Source organism: Gopherus evgoodei, chromosome 15 (assembly GCF_007399415.2).
Source record: "Gopherus evgoodei ecotype Sinaloan lineage chromosome 15, rGopEvg1_v1.p, whole genome shotgun sequence".
Classification (NCBI taxonomy): domain Eukaryota; kingdom Metazoa; phylum Chordata; order Testudines; family Testudinidae; genus Gopherus; species Gopherus evgoodei.
The window spans coordinates 18,981,486-18,998,005 of NC_044336.1; the positions used below are offsets into that span (position 1 = coordinate 18,981,486).

Consider the following 16,520-nt stretch of genomic DNA (forward strand, 5'->3'; position numbering starts at 1 on the left):
AACTTTTGTTAATCTTCCCTCCCATTATGATGATAATTATGAAATGACTTAACAGTGTCTATATTTCCTTTTTGGGTATTTATTGAATATTTTAGTAATGTTCCTTTTAGCATTTAAGAAAAACATCATAATAAACTTTAGAGTTCATTCCTGCAATCATGTTTTGAACAGCAGGACTGTAGGGGTAGGTTTAGAAGATAAAATGAAAAAAGAACAAGTTAAAAATCACTTAGAAAAGTTAGATGCCTGCAAGTCACGAGGGCCTGATGAAATGCGTCCTAGAATACTCAAGGAGTTAATAGAGGAGGTATCTGAGCCTCTAGCTATTATCTTTGGAAAGTCATGGGAGACGGGAGAGATTCCAGAAGGCTGGAAAAGGGCAAATATAGTGCCCATCTGTAAAAAGGGAAATAAAAACAACCCAGGAAACTACAGACCAGTTAGTTTAACTTCCGTGCCAGGGAAGATAATGGAGCAAGTAATTAAAGAAATCATCTGCAAACACTTGGAAGGTGGTAAGGTGATAGGGAATAGCCAGCATGGATTTGTGAAGAACAAATCATGTCAAGCCAATCTGATAGCTTTCTTTGATAGGATAATAAGTCTCGTGGATAAGGGAGAAGCGGTGGATGTGGTATACCTAGACTTTAGTAAGGCATTTGATACGGTCTTGCATGATATCCTTATCGATAAACTAGGCAAATACAATTTAGATTGGGCTACTATAAGGTGGGTGCATAACTGTCTGGATAACCGTACTCAGAGAGTAGTTATTAATGGCTCCCAATCCTGCTGGAAAGGTATATAACAAGTGGGGTTCTGCAGGGGTCTGTTTTGGGACCGGCTCTGTTCAATGTCTTCATCAACGACTTAGATGTTGGCATAGAAAGTACGCTTATTAAGTTTGCAGACGATACCAAACTGGGAGGGATTGCAACTGCTTTGGAGGACAGGGTCAAAATTCAAAATGATCTGGACAAATTGGAGAAATGGTCTGAGGTAAACCGGATGAAGTTCAATAAAGACAAATGCAAAGTGCTCCACTTAGGAAGGAACAGTCAGTTTCACACATACAGAATGGGAAGAGACTGTCTAGGAAGGAGTATGGCAGAAAGAGATCTAGGGGCCATAATGGACCACAAACTAAATATGAGTCAACAGTGTGATACTGTTGCAAAAAAAGCAAACGTGATTCTGGGATGCATTAACAGCTGTGTTGTAAACAAGACACGAGAAGTCATTCTTCCACTTTACTCTGTGCTGGTTAGGCCTCAACTGGAGTATTGTGTCCAGTTCTGGGCAGCACATTTCAAGAAAGATGTGGAGAAATTGGAGAGGGTCCAGAGAAGAGCAACAAGAAGATTAACAAGAAGATTAAAGGTCTTGAGTACATGACCTATGAAGGAAGGCTGAAAGAATTGGGTTTATTTAGTTTGGAAAAGAGAAGACTGAGAGGGGACATGATAGCAGTTTTCAGGTATCTAAAAGGGTGTCATCAGGAGGAGGAAGAAAACTTGTTCACCTTAGCATCTAATGATAGAATAAGAAGCAATGGGCTTAAACTGCAGCAAGGGAGATTTAGGTTAGACATTAGGAAAAAGTTCCTAGCTGTCAGGGTAGTTAAACACTGGAATAAATTGCCTAGGGAGGTTGTGGAATCTCCATCTCTGGAGATATTTAAGAGTAGGTTAGATAAATATCTAGACCATCCCTGTTAGACAGTATTTGGTCCTGCCATGAGGGCTGGGGACTGGACTCGATGAACTCTTGAGGTCCCTTCCAGTCCTAGAGTCTATGAATCTATGACTTCAGAATACATTCTTCGGAGGGAAAAATCCAATTAAAATTCCAATGAATGTACGATCTGTTGTCTCTTAGCTGTTGCTTCCAGCTGGACTGAAGATTATGGACCTCAAGAAAGGAAGATTTCTCTGAAGCCCACTGTTCGTCTCAAAGCAGAGAAACTGGAGATGGTAAATAGTGCTTAATATTGTTTTCTATTTTTTCCATAATCGGTGAAGAATGTAAAAAGTCTAAAGAAAATGTCTAGCTTGACTACTGCATAAATAGGTAAAAAAGAACTGATTACTTCCCAAATATATAGCTCTTTCAGGCTCTGTATACATATCTGACTTTACTTATTGGGCAAATAGTTAAATAGCTGGTTGGGTCAACCCATTTAATTTTTAACCGATTTAATTTTTAACTGCATTATTTTCTGAGCATCCTTTTGAAAGAGGATATTGAAAAGGAATTTCACTCATTTCTATCCATCCTTCCTTCCTTTGGGTTTTATACTACCACCCATCCCTGTAGTTTGTGAGTGCCTCCCACATAAAATTGATAGCAATAGCAAAGTCCCTAGTGGACTTTGTGGAGTCTCTGGCACAAAATTGTAGCCAAAACATTAAGAATATAAACAACATGAAATAAAAGCTAGGTACGGAGGAATGAACAAAGTGCCAAAGGCTCATAAATAGAATAAATAAATGCATACATATGTCTTTTATTATTATTATTATTATTATTTTATTTATTAAAAGAAGGCAGGGAGTTAAAATTTAAGGAGAGAAATATTGAGATACCCACAAGAGTACATGAAGATATGATGAGGTAAAAGAAGATGAAAGAAGCCAAAGAAATTGCGCCTACAAAGAAGTAACTTCCTGGACAAGATTCATGTGGGAAAAGTGAAAAACAGATGAGAGAGATGCAGAAGGAAATAAGATGCACAGAAATACTGTAGACGTGCAGATCAGTTACATACATTTTTGCTGAAACATGCAGTACATATTTAAATTGATTCTTTCATTTTCCCTGGCACTGTCAGCATGCAATAGTTTGATCTATCATTTTTATTTATCTTTCCTGCATGACATAGTATATTTCAGAAGGAAATACAAATGGGCATATTTTTATGAACATTTTTATTTGTTTCTTGTTTTGATCATAAAAAACAAGTGTCAATAAGGGGGTAAAAGATAAGGAATAGTGTTCAAAGTAACAAAAAGATCTTCTAATTATGGTTTGGAGTTCATTTGAGAATGCTAGACTGCATTATAAGTTCAGTTGATCCCTTTCAACATTCCAGTAGAGACTGCAGTAGAGGAGTTTGCAGTGTTAGCATTACTTTACCTTAAATAATACTCAGGTCATTGGAGCAAGAGGATCTAATTGTGAGTTGGAGGAAATGTAGCTATACAGTGAAAACTGTCTTCAGGTGATCAGCCAGGAGACCATTAAAATCATCTAGCTAATAATACATGGTAAAGATGAGGGGAAAAAAATCTCTTGGGTCCTCTTGTCCACATCTCTACCACTGCGGAATTGAAGTTGATAGGTCAATATTAAGTGCATAGGTAGGTCCTATTGATATGCTTGAAGTTAAGCACCTTTCTAGACATCTGGTACCCTGGCCTTTGAAGTGAGAGCCATCTTGCATGTTTCCCATATAAACTGATGGCCAGTTGACAGCTTGTAATTTATGCATCAAGTTGAAAGATAACAGGTTATAAGGATGAGGTGCATTAGTCTTCTTTATTCCAACCAACCTCCCTCCCTGTTTTAGTCTCTCTCCCGTTTAAAGATGCCTGATCCATCTTCTACCTCAGAGGTGGGCAAACTTTTTGGCGCGAGGGCCACATCAGAGTTGCAAAACCGTATGGAGGGTCGGGTAGGGAAGGCTGTGCCACCCCAAACAGCCTGCCCTCTGCCCCCTCCCACTTACTACCCCCTGACTGCCCCCCTCAAAACCCCTGACCCATCCAACCCTCCCTGCTTCTTGTCCCCTGACCGCCCCCTCCCGGGACCCTCTGCCCCATCCGCCCCCCTGGAACTCTCCTCCAGCCCCTTTTGGAATGTGGCCCCGCGAACATGGGCGGAGACTCAGGAGGAGTAGGGGCAGCCGTACAGCCAGAAAGAAGCGGCGGTTTCCCCTTCAAAGCACCGCTTCTCTCTGGCCGGCTGCGCAGCTGCCCGGTGTTCCTCCTGAGTCCTCTGCCTGCATTCCCTGCACTCCTGCCATGTGCACCACCTGCTCCCCTGCCATCGCAGTGCAGCCCCTCCCCCCTGCGGGCGGTGTACCAGTGCTGAGCTGCCCAAGTGCCTGGCCCTGGGTCCCTCTGTTGTTGGAGGGCCTGTGCCAGGGCACCCTGTGTTCACCGGTAAATCTGCCCCTGAGCCACCCCGCCTGGCCAGAGCCAGCCATGCGAGCTGAGGCTGCGGGGGAAAGGAGACAGCAGGGGAGGGGCCAGGGCTGGCCGGGAGCTCAGGGGCCAGGCAGGATGGCCCCGTGGGCCATATGTGGCCCGCAGGCCGTAGTTTACCCACCTCTGTTCTATCTTATCCCTCCATACCTGAAAATATTCTGGAGAAATGAACATATGATGAATGTGGAAGTGCTCGGTAATAATTATTGGCCTGTAACGCAAAATCTGATTATATGCCGCAAGTTAGATGGCATGCTAAAATGGCGTGATAGATTTCCGCTACTAGAAGAGTTCCAGATGGTTTCAACACTCTCACCTATAGGGGGGAGACAGTAAGCAGACAAGGGATTACAAGCTGTTGAGACAGAATGGGTCTTCCTACCAAACAAGGAAGCAGCTGTCAAACAGTCTTAGGGCAAAGGAAAACTTCATACATGGATTCTGAAACAAAGAAATTATCAAGCAATATAGAAATTGAACCCATGGACACACACAGTAGGTGGGGGCATTTAAAAATGGCGCTGCCCTGAGAGAGGAAAATCTGAACAGTCCCAAGGCAGGTGGTCTAAGAAAAACAGCGGGGCATGCTGTCATTTGAAAGTTCCACTTTGGTCCTCAGTCCAGCCAGAGCACTTACATGCGTATTTGACTTTAAGTACAAGCACAAGAAGTCCCTTTGTATGCAGTAGGATTGCTCGCATGTTTAAAGTATGCATGTTCTTGAGTTTTTGTTGGGCCAGGCTTTGACCAGCAGGTCTTTTTCTTGAGCATTTTGCTTTTATCATAAATTATTATTTTGTGCTACTATCCAGAAACTATTTCCATGGTATTTACTTTATCTCAGCCATTTTAATAAAATTTAAAGGAAAACAGGTATGAGCAATGGGCTGTCCATTTAAGGATGATTTATGATGATAAACATCTTTGTGTGCAATATTCAAAATTTTTGAAGAAATGTCTTTAGAATATGAGATTTTTTATCATTCATTAATTGAGAAGTCCAAGCTTCAGTACAATCTAAAGGATTTAACTGATTATATTTCTGTCTTGAAAAAATAGTCACTCATTTTCATGTTTTGAAACCTGTTATGTCTTTTCGGTTCAGTTAACTACTGCATATAACTTCATTTACATTAATGTTTGGCTCTTTATTGCATACGTTGTCTTTGATACAGCATTTGTGGACTGTTTACATGCCATTGAATGGTTTGTTTTGCAAATTATTATATCTATATGCAATTTTCAGGTGTACTCCACCCCTCCGTTATATTTAGTCCTCCCTACTTCCATTAACACTATAAAGAAACCATTACCAGTTATATATATCAGCATTATCTTGTATGCTGTGTAATGTGTGCTGGGTTATTTACTTCTTTTTTTTAAACTCAGTCTTGTAAAAGCTATTTGAGGTACACAAACTAATAATTCCCCGTGACTCAAAAATACTAGCACCAGATTTCATTTAACTTGACAAAAAATCAAATAAATACAAAATCTGTGAGTGAAAGCAAATGCTGAAACTTGATATGAAATAATTCTTTGTGCTGAAGATCTGAGTAAGTCAAAATAGGGATATTGTGTGGAACCATGGACATAAGTGTGGCAACTGATTCCCCTTTTCCTTCATTGGCCTAGTATAGTCAGAGTTTCTTCAGCGTCAGGTAGCTTCTGATAGTTTTATAAACTAACGTTTACATACTATGGTGATGACAATAATGTAAACGTGGTGATAGTTCTAACCTTAATGTTTTCAGACCAAAATATGATGATCATAGAAAAATTGTACACAAGTAGTACATATTAATAAAGACAGCTACACTCAGGAGTCACCAGAGCCCATTCTGTCATCTTTCTTATTTATCTGTCTTTGAGGAAGTTTAAGAAACAGTGACCACACAAGACGCAACTTGTTAGTGAAGGAGAGCTATAATGAAAAGTCCTTTTTCCCCATTTGAGGCAGAGATCTCTAATCCCTATTTTTTTTAAAAAAAATAACTCTTTGTCTTCTAGGCACTAAATTATCTTGGGATTCAGCCCACAGACGAACAGCAACGAGTCCTAAGGCACCAACTACAGAAAGATGCTAAAGGGACAGTGTCTTTTGGAGGTAACCATTTGCGGAGTGCCCTGGAAAATAATGTAACATAGAAGCAGAGAGCTTATAATATCAGTTTATATATTTTCAGTTATAATAACCTTCCCATCAATGTGAGTTATTACTATAATAAAAACAATTCTCCATGGTGAGGTGAGATCGTGATTCTACTATTTGACAATGAAACTTACAATTCTGGAACTAGCCATCTGTAATGGAAATCAGATTTCTCCTTTATGAAGAGCCGTTTTAGCTCACTAGGCCTTGAGTGCACTGTGCTCTCACTTATACTAATGAATTTTCAACTTTGCCTTGAAAATAGGGTATTATTATTAAGTCTGAGGGTTTTTTTAAATGAAAATGGTTTTAGTCTTTAAGAAATCACTGCTTTCTTTCAAAAATAAAAGCACAAAGTATCTATAGCAAATTCATTTTTGCAAACTACTTAATTCTAAACAATATTTCTTGTACAATAGTTTCCTAAGAAATAGTCATGAGATTGAAGCATGCAGTGTCATTTTAGCTGCTACTAATTTAGGCATCACAAACCTTAGAAGTTAACCATTTTTCTTCTCTAAATTTCTTAAAAATTAAAGTGGGGTTCAAATCAATCAATAAAAATATAGGTATACATTTCTTTATTTTTAAATTGCATAATAAATCAAAGGAATTATGTGTCAGGTCACCAGTTTATGTCATCCAGCTATTCTATAAAATGATGTCTTGAATAACCTAAAACAAAATTAGTTTTTCTTATTCTTGATCTCAGCAACTGAATTGTAGAATTTCTAGTATCTGCTGCTCCATGATTTAGGCTGTCAGACCAGCACGTTACACAAGCACTGCATTCATTTTTAATAGTAGTTGTAAACAGTTTTAAACTAAGGAAAAACAAACTGACTCCTATAAAATTGGTGCCACATACTACAGTAACTAAACTCTGTTTTAGATTTTGTTCAGGTTGCAAGAAATCTGTTCTGTTTGCAGTTGGATGAACCAGGTGGTGGCCAAAGACCTATAACATTTGGTGCCAGTGAAATTGCCAATTTATTAGATTCACAGGTAAAGTATCTGCTGGAGCTCAGTAGTATTTATCTATTGTGAAGTATAAGTTAACAAAGGTTAATTTACTTAAAACTATTCCAATTCTTGGACAGATTTTTCAAAGAGTTTCGCATCATGGTTTTCTTTAAAGTAAGCTAGTTCCTAAGAAGCCTTGTTAAAGCAACCTAGTTTGCAGGAAGCAATTCACATAAATATGTTGTGAATTGGTATGAGTGGTTAACAGTATTTTATTGATGGGACTGCTGATTGCTTTCTGCAGTGTGAGTAATAACCAGTTATGTGGCACAGTGATTTGGACCTCTATTGCATTTGGAAATCACTTTATTTTAGAGGTAATTTTTAAGAATGAAGGCCTACATAGAACCCCGATGGGATAGAAATACTGAATGTAATTTATTCTTTATCTGAGATAAAATAGGAAGCGGAAGGTAGTCAGATTTATTGGCACTGTTTTCTGAGAAATTTTTGTGGATAATTTTTGTTAATCCATTTTAGCAAAGCAAGTTATTATTTTTCATTGCTAGAAGACCTGTGACTAGAGCTGGTCAGAAAATGTCAGTTAAAAATTATTATTATTATTATTATTATTTTTTGTTCCAAACTGAAAGTTTTCTTATTTGGTTGCCGAAAACCTACAATATTTTGGAGAAACAAATTGCATTTTCATTAATTTGTAATGGCTAAAAAAAGTTCCTTATCAGTTCTACTTGTGATTTTCTTTTAACAATACTGTGTTGTTAAAGAGATCAAGCATTGTGACAGATGCATTTAACCAAATATTAGTTTCTATTAATTTGCCCCTTTTTTCATATTTTAATTCATACAGCTTGTATCCTGTGATTCTTTGGAAATGGATGATGTGGAAAGACTTAAAAGAGAAAGAAACGAAGCTTTAAAAGAAATAAGTAAATTGAAGGTAATATTTAATTCTGATCACTTTAAAAAAATGAAATAATCCATTTAAGGAAAGATAGCATTTAACCTGAATTTGAACTGTATGTGTATAGCATAAAAAGTATCAGTACGAGAGAGAGTAGTATTCACTGGTATCCAAAGGGCATATGCATATAATGTGTTTATACAGAAATTGACTTTTACTCCCTATACTGAGTGCCTGTGCTTTTTTCTAGCCTGAATGTCAGGGGAAATTAGACTCGAGACATTTCACAGAGGTACATTGTGTATATGTGATTATTCTGATCTATTTAGAAATTTATGTGGCCCCAATCACCACAATATCTGATCACCTTTTAGTATTTATGAAATATGCCAGATTGGCAGAATCGGAGACTTAGTCATCTATCTTCAGAACAAGTATAGCAAAGAGGCAGTAGCAGTACAAACTTTCCCCAGTCATGACCTGCCAGCAGGGCCGGTGCAAGGATGTTTTGCGCCCTAGGCGAAACTTCCACCTTGTGCCCACGCCCCTGCCCTGAGGTGCCCCCCCCATGGCAGCTCCCCACCCCCCGTCCTCTGCCCTGAGGCACCCCCCCACCCCAGCTCACCCCTGCCCCGCCTCCTCCCCAAGCACGCTGTGGCTGCTTCATTTCTCCTGCCTCCCAGGCTTGTGGTGCCTAAGCTGATTAGCGCCGCAAGCCTGGGAGGCAGGAGAAGCAAAGCAGCCACAGCGTCCTCGGGGAGGAGGCAGGGCAGGGGTGAGCTGGGGTGGGGAGTTCCCTTGTGTGCCGCCCCCCCCTTACTTGCTGCAGGCGGCCCTCCCCATGCTCCCCTGCCCCACATCCCTCTGCCTAAATGCCGGCGGCGGCTGGGGCGGCCGAAGATCTGGCCGCCATGGTCGCTGCCGAAGAAAATGGCGCCCCCCAAATCCTAGTGCCCTAGGCAACTGCCTAGGTCACCTAAGTGGTTGCATCGGCCCTGCCTGCCTCTATGCCTTAACCTAACCTGGAAATCCCATCTGTGGGGTAAAAGACAAGCTCAATCTCCATACTCATTCTCAGTTATGACTACTATCTAGTGTGACAACTAGTGGGAGTTGTGGTGGTTTTTGTGATGTAGACAACTGTCCATTGGTAAGTGAACCAGACTCATTCCACACAGGGCAATGAATATTTCTCAGCTTGTAGCCACTAGTTACTTGAGTTGGATTGGAATTAGCAATCTAAGAATATAGAGAGAGCACTGTATAGCCTACTATGAATCTTTCAAGCTATCCAAATGCCATAACACCATATTTGTTAAATATGTGAACATTTTTTCTAATCTCTTAATAAAAGTCTGTGTCAACAAATAAAAAGCCCTCACTTATCAGATGAACAAGTAATTTGTTTATTTTGATTTTAATTCTTAGATTGAATCAGTACAAAGTAAATAATGTTTTGGAGATTTATTATTCAGACTTCAGTTCAAGAAAGCATTCCTGTTCATGCCAGAATATAGGAATGTGCTTAACTTCCATTGAAGTCAATGGGATTTAAGCACATACTTCAAGAAAAATATGTGCTTAAGAGTTTTCCTGAACCAAGGCATGTGTTAGCATTACCAGCTTTCTTTCTAAAACCCACAGGAATTGAGTGCTACCCTTAATCAGTCATCCAAAACTCACCTAACATTTGATCCTGAATGAACCAAGGACTTCTTGGGATGGAAGCTGAGGATTCTCAGTGCCTTGCAGGAATCTCTCAGCACCTTACTCTTTTAGTGCGAAGATCTTTAGATTTGTTTGACTGTCATGTCACCCTCACTTGCCTCCCACACATACACACCATAGAAGAATTCATCACATTAATAAATTAATCTTAAAGCCGTTCGTTTGTTGCATTCTCTCCTGTTTGTTGTGTTTAACCTCAGCCGTGTTATTCTCTTAAAAGGCTTTTTGTGGTAGCAAGATGGCACCTTAAGTCAAAATTTATCTTATTTGATCACCTCTGGAAGCGCTTTGCTCTTCTTCCCATTTAACTAGTCTAAAAAAGAAATACCTGTCCAGGATGTCATCATCTCTATTTTTTTTAAAAATAGGTGGTGCTCATTTTAGCATATGGATTAGCTGGAAATAATTTTTGTTTTGCTATTTCTATAATATTCTGTTTTTAAAGGTATGTCTAGGGCACCCAGAGCTTTATTATAGACCAAAATAAAAATAAATAAATAAATGAATACATTTGAAATAGCCAGTCTGTTCGGGAAGCACATTCCTCTTTTAATCCAGTTTAATCAACAGATCTTTTTATTCCCTAGACACTAAGGATATAAGGAACTGAGCAATACTTAAGATATTTTCATTTCTAATCTTAAATCAGCATTAAAAAAAATCTACCGTAAATTATGTTTTTTATTATAGGCATAGTGTGAACTTTTATAGGCATAGTGTGAACTTTTATTGGCATACTGTTTCTCAGTCAGTAATTTAAATTTCAGTATTTCCCAGCCAACCTAGTAGTATAATTGATGTTCCTGAATGACTGACAGTAAGTAGTCTTAATTTGCACAATAATAGGGCAACATACTGCTGATGTCCTTTTTAGAACGTTAGACTTAAAGTGTTCCCTGGACTTCTACAATCAATTTCTGAGTTATTGTCTTTACTGTATACTAATACTCTGGTATTTTAATTTGTGTCTCTTAACTTTTTTCAACCTTTGTAATTTTTTCAATTTAGTTACACTCATGTTGGATACTACAGAAAAGTTCTGATTGGGTATACTTAAGAGAAAATACTCAGATGGTTACAGATTCTTAGAAATCAGAGAAAGAAATGAACTCTAATATTGGGTCATTTAGGATACTGTCCTACAAAGTGCTGAGTGCTTTTAACTGCCCATTAACTTCTGTGTTGAAGTCACTCAGCAAGTTGTTGTATCCCAGATATTCAGCATACATTCTCCTTTTCTTTAAAAAAAATCTTGATTATTCTTACCTTTTTGCACTAATAATCCCTCTCCCTTCAAATATTTGTAGAATGTTATGATCTCTCCACCCCCACTAAATTGTTAGTTCTTTTAATCTCTACTCAATGCCAGTCTCCCCAGGTTTTGGATAATTTTTGCTACCTTCCTCAGGTTTGTTTAGTGGTCTGATTTTTCATATATGCTGAGTCACAGTACTGTGGAATTCAGTGGGATGGGAAGGGTGTTCTAATGGATGGGACTCTGAACTGGAGCTCATGAAACCAGAGTTCAGTTCCGAGCTTGGCTACAGAGTTCCTGTGTGACTTTGGACAAACACTTAGTCTGCCCTGTGACTCAGTTCTCCATCTGGAAAATGGAGATTATGCCTTTCTACTTCAGAGTGGTGGTGTGAGGATAAAATTCATTAATGATTGTGAGGCATTTTGTTATGATGATGGCCATACAAATAGATAGATTTTGAAGATCCTCATCTCTGAAAATCAGTCTGTTTACTTTGCTTGTAATGAAGCGCCCAGAATTACAGTGTGGCTTCAGTGGGAGTTCTGTGCACAAAGGGTTTGCTAGACCAGACCCCATGTTTACTACTTTTAATAACTTCTTCCATGATTTCCATATTGTTGCCATTCCTCTTCCACAACTTTCCATGTCAAAACTACTGTCCTCGTTATTCCACTAGGGGCCTGATCCTGAGAGGTGCCAAGTACTTGAAAGTCATTTAGCAAGTCTCACATTGGGAGTTGCAAATGCTCAATATTTCTGAGGGTCATTTCCCATCTGTAAAATGGGGATAATACTTCCATCCTCCCATTTTAGGTGTATGTTGCCTCATTAGAAAGGCACTGTAAGTCCTACAGTGCTTAGTGCATTGGACCCCAATCTCGTTTGATGCTTATTGGTGCTACCAGCTACCACAATACGGAAAATATTATAATAGAACACACATTTTTTTTTAAACAGATTTGAATGAAGTTTTTGAAAGCTTTCCATCAGGATGATGTCAAGCTATTAGCATATAGTTTTTAGATGTCAGTGAGCAGGAACGACAACCAAAGAAACCATTGTCCTTGAAGTGTTGGCCTCATGTGCAGTAAACTAGGTCTATTTAATATTTATTCATTTGACTGCGACATAAATGATATGCGAAGAAGGTACTAAGAGCTAATGTGTTTCCTGAATGGGGAAAGAGAGGCATTTCAGTGTGTGTTCATCATTGGCGTTACAGGCTATACAGTGTGTGACTACTACTACTAAAAATACGTAATGTTCTTCTAACCACTTCATTTTATCTCTTCTTTTTAATTATTTTAAGTGCATCACTGCATGTGGAAGGTGCTCTGTTGGCAGCCCAAGAGACTGAAGTTCTGCCTCTATATAGGAAGTGACCTCATCCTTGTTTGTGGGGACCACTGGTGGGCTAGAAAAAGTGGATCGTTCTCTTTGCTGAACCTACCAATGCATGCTAATTTGAAGACAGATTTTTTATGACAGGCACCGTACAGTAGGAACTGAGTGGAACTACCAGTTCATTTCACACAAGCTACATAAAAACTGTCAGATAGGACCAAATCGCATTACTTACTTATCTGATCTGAATTTCAACCAGTTAGCTATAGGCCAATCAATTAGTATCCTGATAGCAGTCTCCTGAATCATCTGTTCTTGCTCACCTTACCTTTTCAAGGCCATGGCTACGCTGGAGAGTTGCAGCGCTGGTGGTGGGTTTACAGCGCTGCAACTTAGTAACTGTCCACACCTGCAAGGCACATCCAGCGCTGCAACTCCCTGGCTGCAGTGCTGGCTGTACACCTGGTCTGCTTGGGGTATAACGATTGCAGCGCTGGTGATGCAGCGCTGCTCGTCAAGTGTGGCCACCAAAAAGCACTGTTATTGGCCTCCAGGGTATTAGGAAGTATCCCAGAATGCCTGTTCACAACAAACCGGAAGAGTGGCTCCCCGGAGCTGCTTATCTAAAAAGAAACACAGCTCCTGTTTGCTCTAGCAAGCGGAGGCAGGGGAATTGCTTTGGAATGTTCACAGCTGTTTGCTTGAGTAGAGAAGCCACAGAGCGGAGGGGGAGGGGGGAGTCCGTGTTGGTGCTCGGAGTGGCATAATTTGCTTTTAGTGAATAAGGGATGGGGGAAGGGCTCGAAACTTTTTTAAATTGATTGCAGGTTGGTGATGTGTATGTTCCAGTCCTTAGAACTTGCAAGGCAGGGAGCTGAGAACAGTGTCAGCTCCAAAAATCCACTCTCTCTCTCTCTCTCTCTCCCCCACGCTCCCCCTCAACCCTGTCTTTTGAAAAGCACGTTGCAGCCACTTGAACGCTGGGATAGCTGCCCACAATGCACCACTCCCAACAGCGCTGCATATGCTGCAGATGTGGCCACACTGCAGCGCTGGTAGCTGTCAGTGTGGCCACACTGCAGCGCTTTCCCTGCACAGCTGTACGAAGACAGCTGTAACTCCCAGCGCTGTACAGCTGTAAGTGTAGCCATACCCTAAGTGTTTCTGTGCGATCCCAGATAAGACTTTGTGTGTATAGGCCAGTTCCTCACTGGTGTAAATCATCGTAGTTCTATTAACTTTACTGGAGCAAAACTGATTTACACTAACCCAGGATCTTATAGCCATCATGGCTCAACACAGAAAATTATTAAGACTCTGAATAATAGTCCATTTGGTCAGTAAATGAATGGAAGACTTCCATGAGCTTTGGATCATGCCCTTAGCTACTCCCTTTGGTGCATTGCAGACATTACTAGATCTCTGTACACTTACCACTATCCTTTAAGAGAGAATCTTTTATTAAGTACAAGTTGAGGCGAATTTCTACTGACACTTTTCAAATTCAATATTCAATCTCACATGGGAAAACTCAAAAGTGTTTAATTCACAGTACAGACAAATATTAAAAACATTTGGATACAAAAACAAATCTATACAGGAAAAGATTTAATTTCTACTGATGCATGAGGTTCCTTCCATTTCTTACCACATTTTTTATAGATTACCACATAGTTATATAACAGCTGCTATTATTAGATAATGGAAAAATGCCTCCATTAGAGGATTTTTGAGATGTTTGCTGATGATAATAAGGGCATCTTTCAGGCTATATATATGTATGGCTTAATATTTATATATATATATCATTGACAAAAGAATATTGGGTAAAGATATGGCAGAATATCATAAGTATGTCCAGCTCGTCATCTTTATGATTTCTACACAACAAAGTCTTTAAAAGATTTTACCTGACACCAGAGTGCCTACAGAAAAGCTGTATTTGCTAACCATAGCAAATGCTGGAGATGCGACATATTACAGTTAATATTGGTGCAATATATCCAAAGGTCTCTTCATAGTTCTGAACACCAAGATTTGTTCATCTGCAAAAATCTCTCTACTGGAATTGGTAGAAGAACAGTTTCCCTGAGAAAAGCAAGAAAATGGAGACTGACATATCTGTTAGTGGCATAACATCTAATTCTCTGAAAATGGAAATCTAACACACCTCCAGTGTTTTCAGAATGGTTGAAAAAATGGTCAAAGATTTAATGGAAAAATAACTTTACGTATATTACACAATAGTGGTAAATGAAGTAAAATTTGAAGGATGTTTGTATTGTTTTCTTGAAAAATTAAATAGAGTTTTAAAGCAATGTCTACAAATCAATACAATAAATTACATTGTGTTTTCTAAATATAGTCTTATGCCTCACAGAGGTTTGCCAAAGCTATAAAAAAAACCCTTTGTCTAAAGGAATAAATGAACGACAAAATCACTAGACTGTCTAAAAAATTAACCTCTACAGCAGTGATACTCAATTAGATCTACCCGTAGGCCAATTTTAGACTTTTAGGACAAGAGGTGGGCCATTGGCATAGAAGGCTAACAAAATAAAAAATTCAGCTGCCACTCAATAAAGGACTTGATTGTAACATAAGTATTAGTGTTTCTATCTTTTAACAAAGTTTATAAATCAACATTATTACCTGTGCTTTGGTTTCCAAATGGGCAGGGGACATGGGAGAGCAGCACTGCCCCCCATCTATCTCCATTGTTCTCTTAGTGCCCGTGCGATGGGGAGAGTGTTAATTTTCTTCCCTGCCTGAAGCATCATTGCTCCCATATACAGAGGAGGCAATCCCCACCACCTGAACCTGGATCGCTCTGCTCTATGCTGAGGTTGGGGTACCTGCCTGACTGGAATCCTGGGGGGTGGAGGAGAGCACCCACCCTTCACGGAAGGGGGTCCAGGATCAGGCCCAGTTCTCACCTCCTCCTGGGACAGGTCCACTGCATGGGACAGAATAAGCATGGGGCTGCAGCAGCTGGGATCGCAGGCGGGGTCAGCGCCCTCTGGCCGGAGCACAGAGCTGATGCATCTTGAGCACCCCACTCAGACTGCTCTGTGCACCTGATCTGCCTCCCATGGTGGAGCCCTGCCAGAGGGCCTCCCTTCTGCCCCAGTGCCCAGCTCTCCCTGCTGTGCCCTGGGTGCACAGTCACATTCCCAGTTCCTGATGCTTCACCTCTTTCCTTGCTGCCAGGCCCGGGTCTCTGAGCCTTCCAGGGTGCTGTGGATTTCTCATGGGAGCCCCCCTAGAAGCCAAGTGGGCATTGCCAGGCGGTGGTGGACCCAACCCCAAAGGACTCACTGCCCAGGAAGCAGAAACTCAGCTTGTGCATGTTTAGCCATAGCTGGTCATTGGGCAGGCTCAGCATGCTGCTGGCCTTGCACAAGGGCATAGCGAAGCATGGGTGCTGGAGCATGAGTGAAGCAGCTGCAGCCCCAGCACTGAAAGGGTGCACTGTGGTCAGCATTTGGCTCCTGCTGCCCACGCCAGGACCGTTAACTGATGCATCAAGCCCAGATGTGCCAGGACTATGAACTGCCAAGCCCCAGTGCAAAGTAAGCACTATCTGGCAGACCCACACAGGAAGGCTTGGTGGACCATATTTGGCCCATGGGGCCACCTGTTGTGGATCACTGCTCTAGAGATTAAGATTTGGTCTGGTCCCAGTCTTTACTAAGGTAGTCGTTTATTTGAGTTGAATGTTGTAGCTAGAACATAATACCTGTCCATATTCCATGGATCTCATTTTGCTGCTGCATAACTAATTAGTTACTGTTTCTATTAACAGGAAGAATTGTGTGAATCTGTAGGTCTACGAAAGCAGTTAACAGAGGAGCTACAAACTGTTAAACAAGTATGTTGTTGTGGGGTTTTCTAATGTGATTCTGAAGAGTTTTTTTTAATAATAGCTCCTTTTTTGTGCAG

General features: G+C 40.3%; 1 protein-coding gene across 10 annotated transcripts in view; it reads left to right on the forward strand.

Annotated features, from left to right (window-relative positions):
- The window catches only part of STXBP4 (syntaxin binding protein 4), a 141,002-nt gene that overhangs the window by 40,585 nt on the left and 83,897 nt on the right, over nucleotides 1–16,520 (forward strand). For all 10 annotated transcript variants that reach the window (XM_030534647.1, XM_030534645.1, XM_030534644.1 and 7 more), the window contains 5 exons: nucleotides 1,879–1,973; nucleotides 6,219–6,315; nucleotides 7,253–7,365; nucleotides 8,195–8,284; nucleotides 16,384–16,449. In XM_030534647.1, the coding sequence (XP_030390507.1) occupies nucleotides 1,879–1,973; nucleotides 6,219–6,315; nucleotides 7,253–7,365; nucleotides 8,195–8,284; nucleotides 16,384–16,449 (461 nt within the window). The remainder of the gene's footprint in view (nucleotides 1–1,878; nucleotides 1,974–6,218; nucleotides 6,316–7,252; nucleotides 7,366–8,194; nucleotides 8,285–16,383; nucleotides 16,450–16,520) is intronic.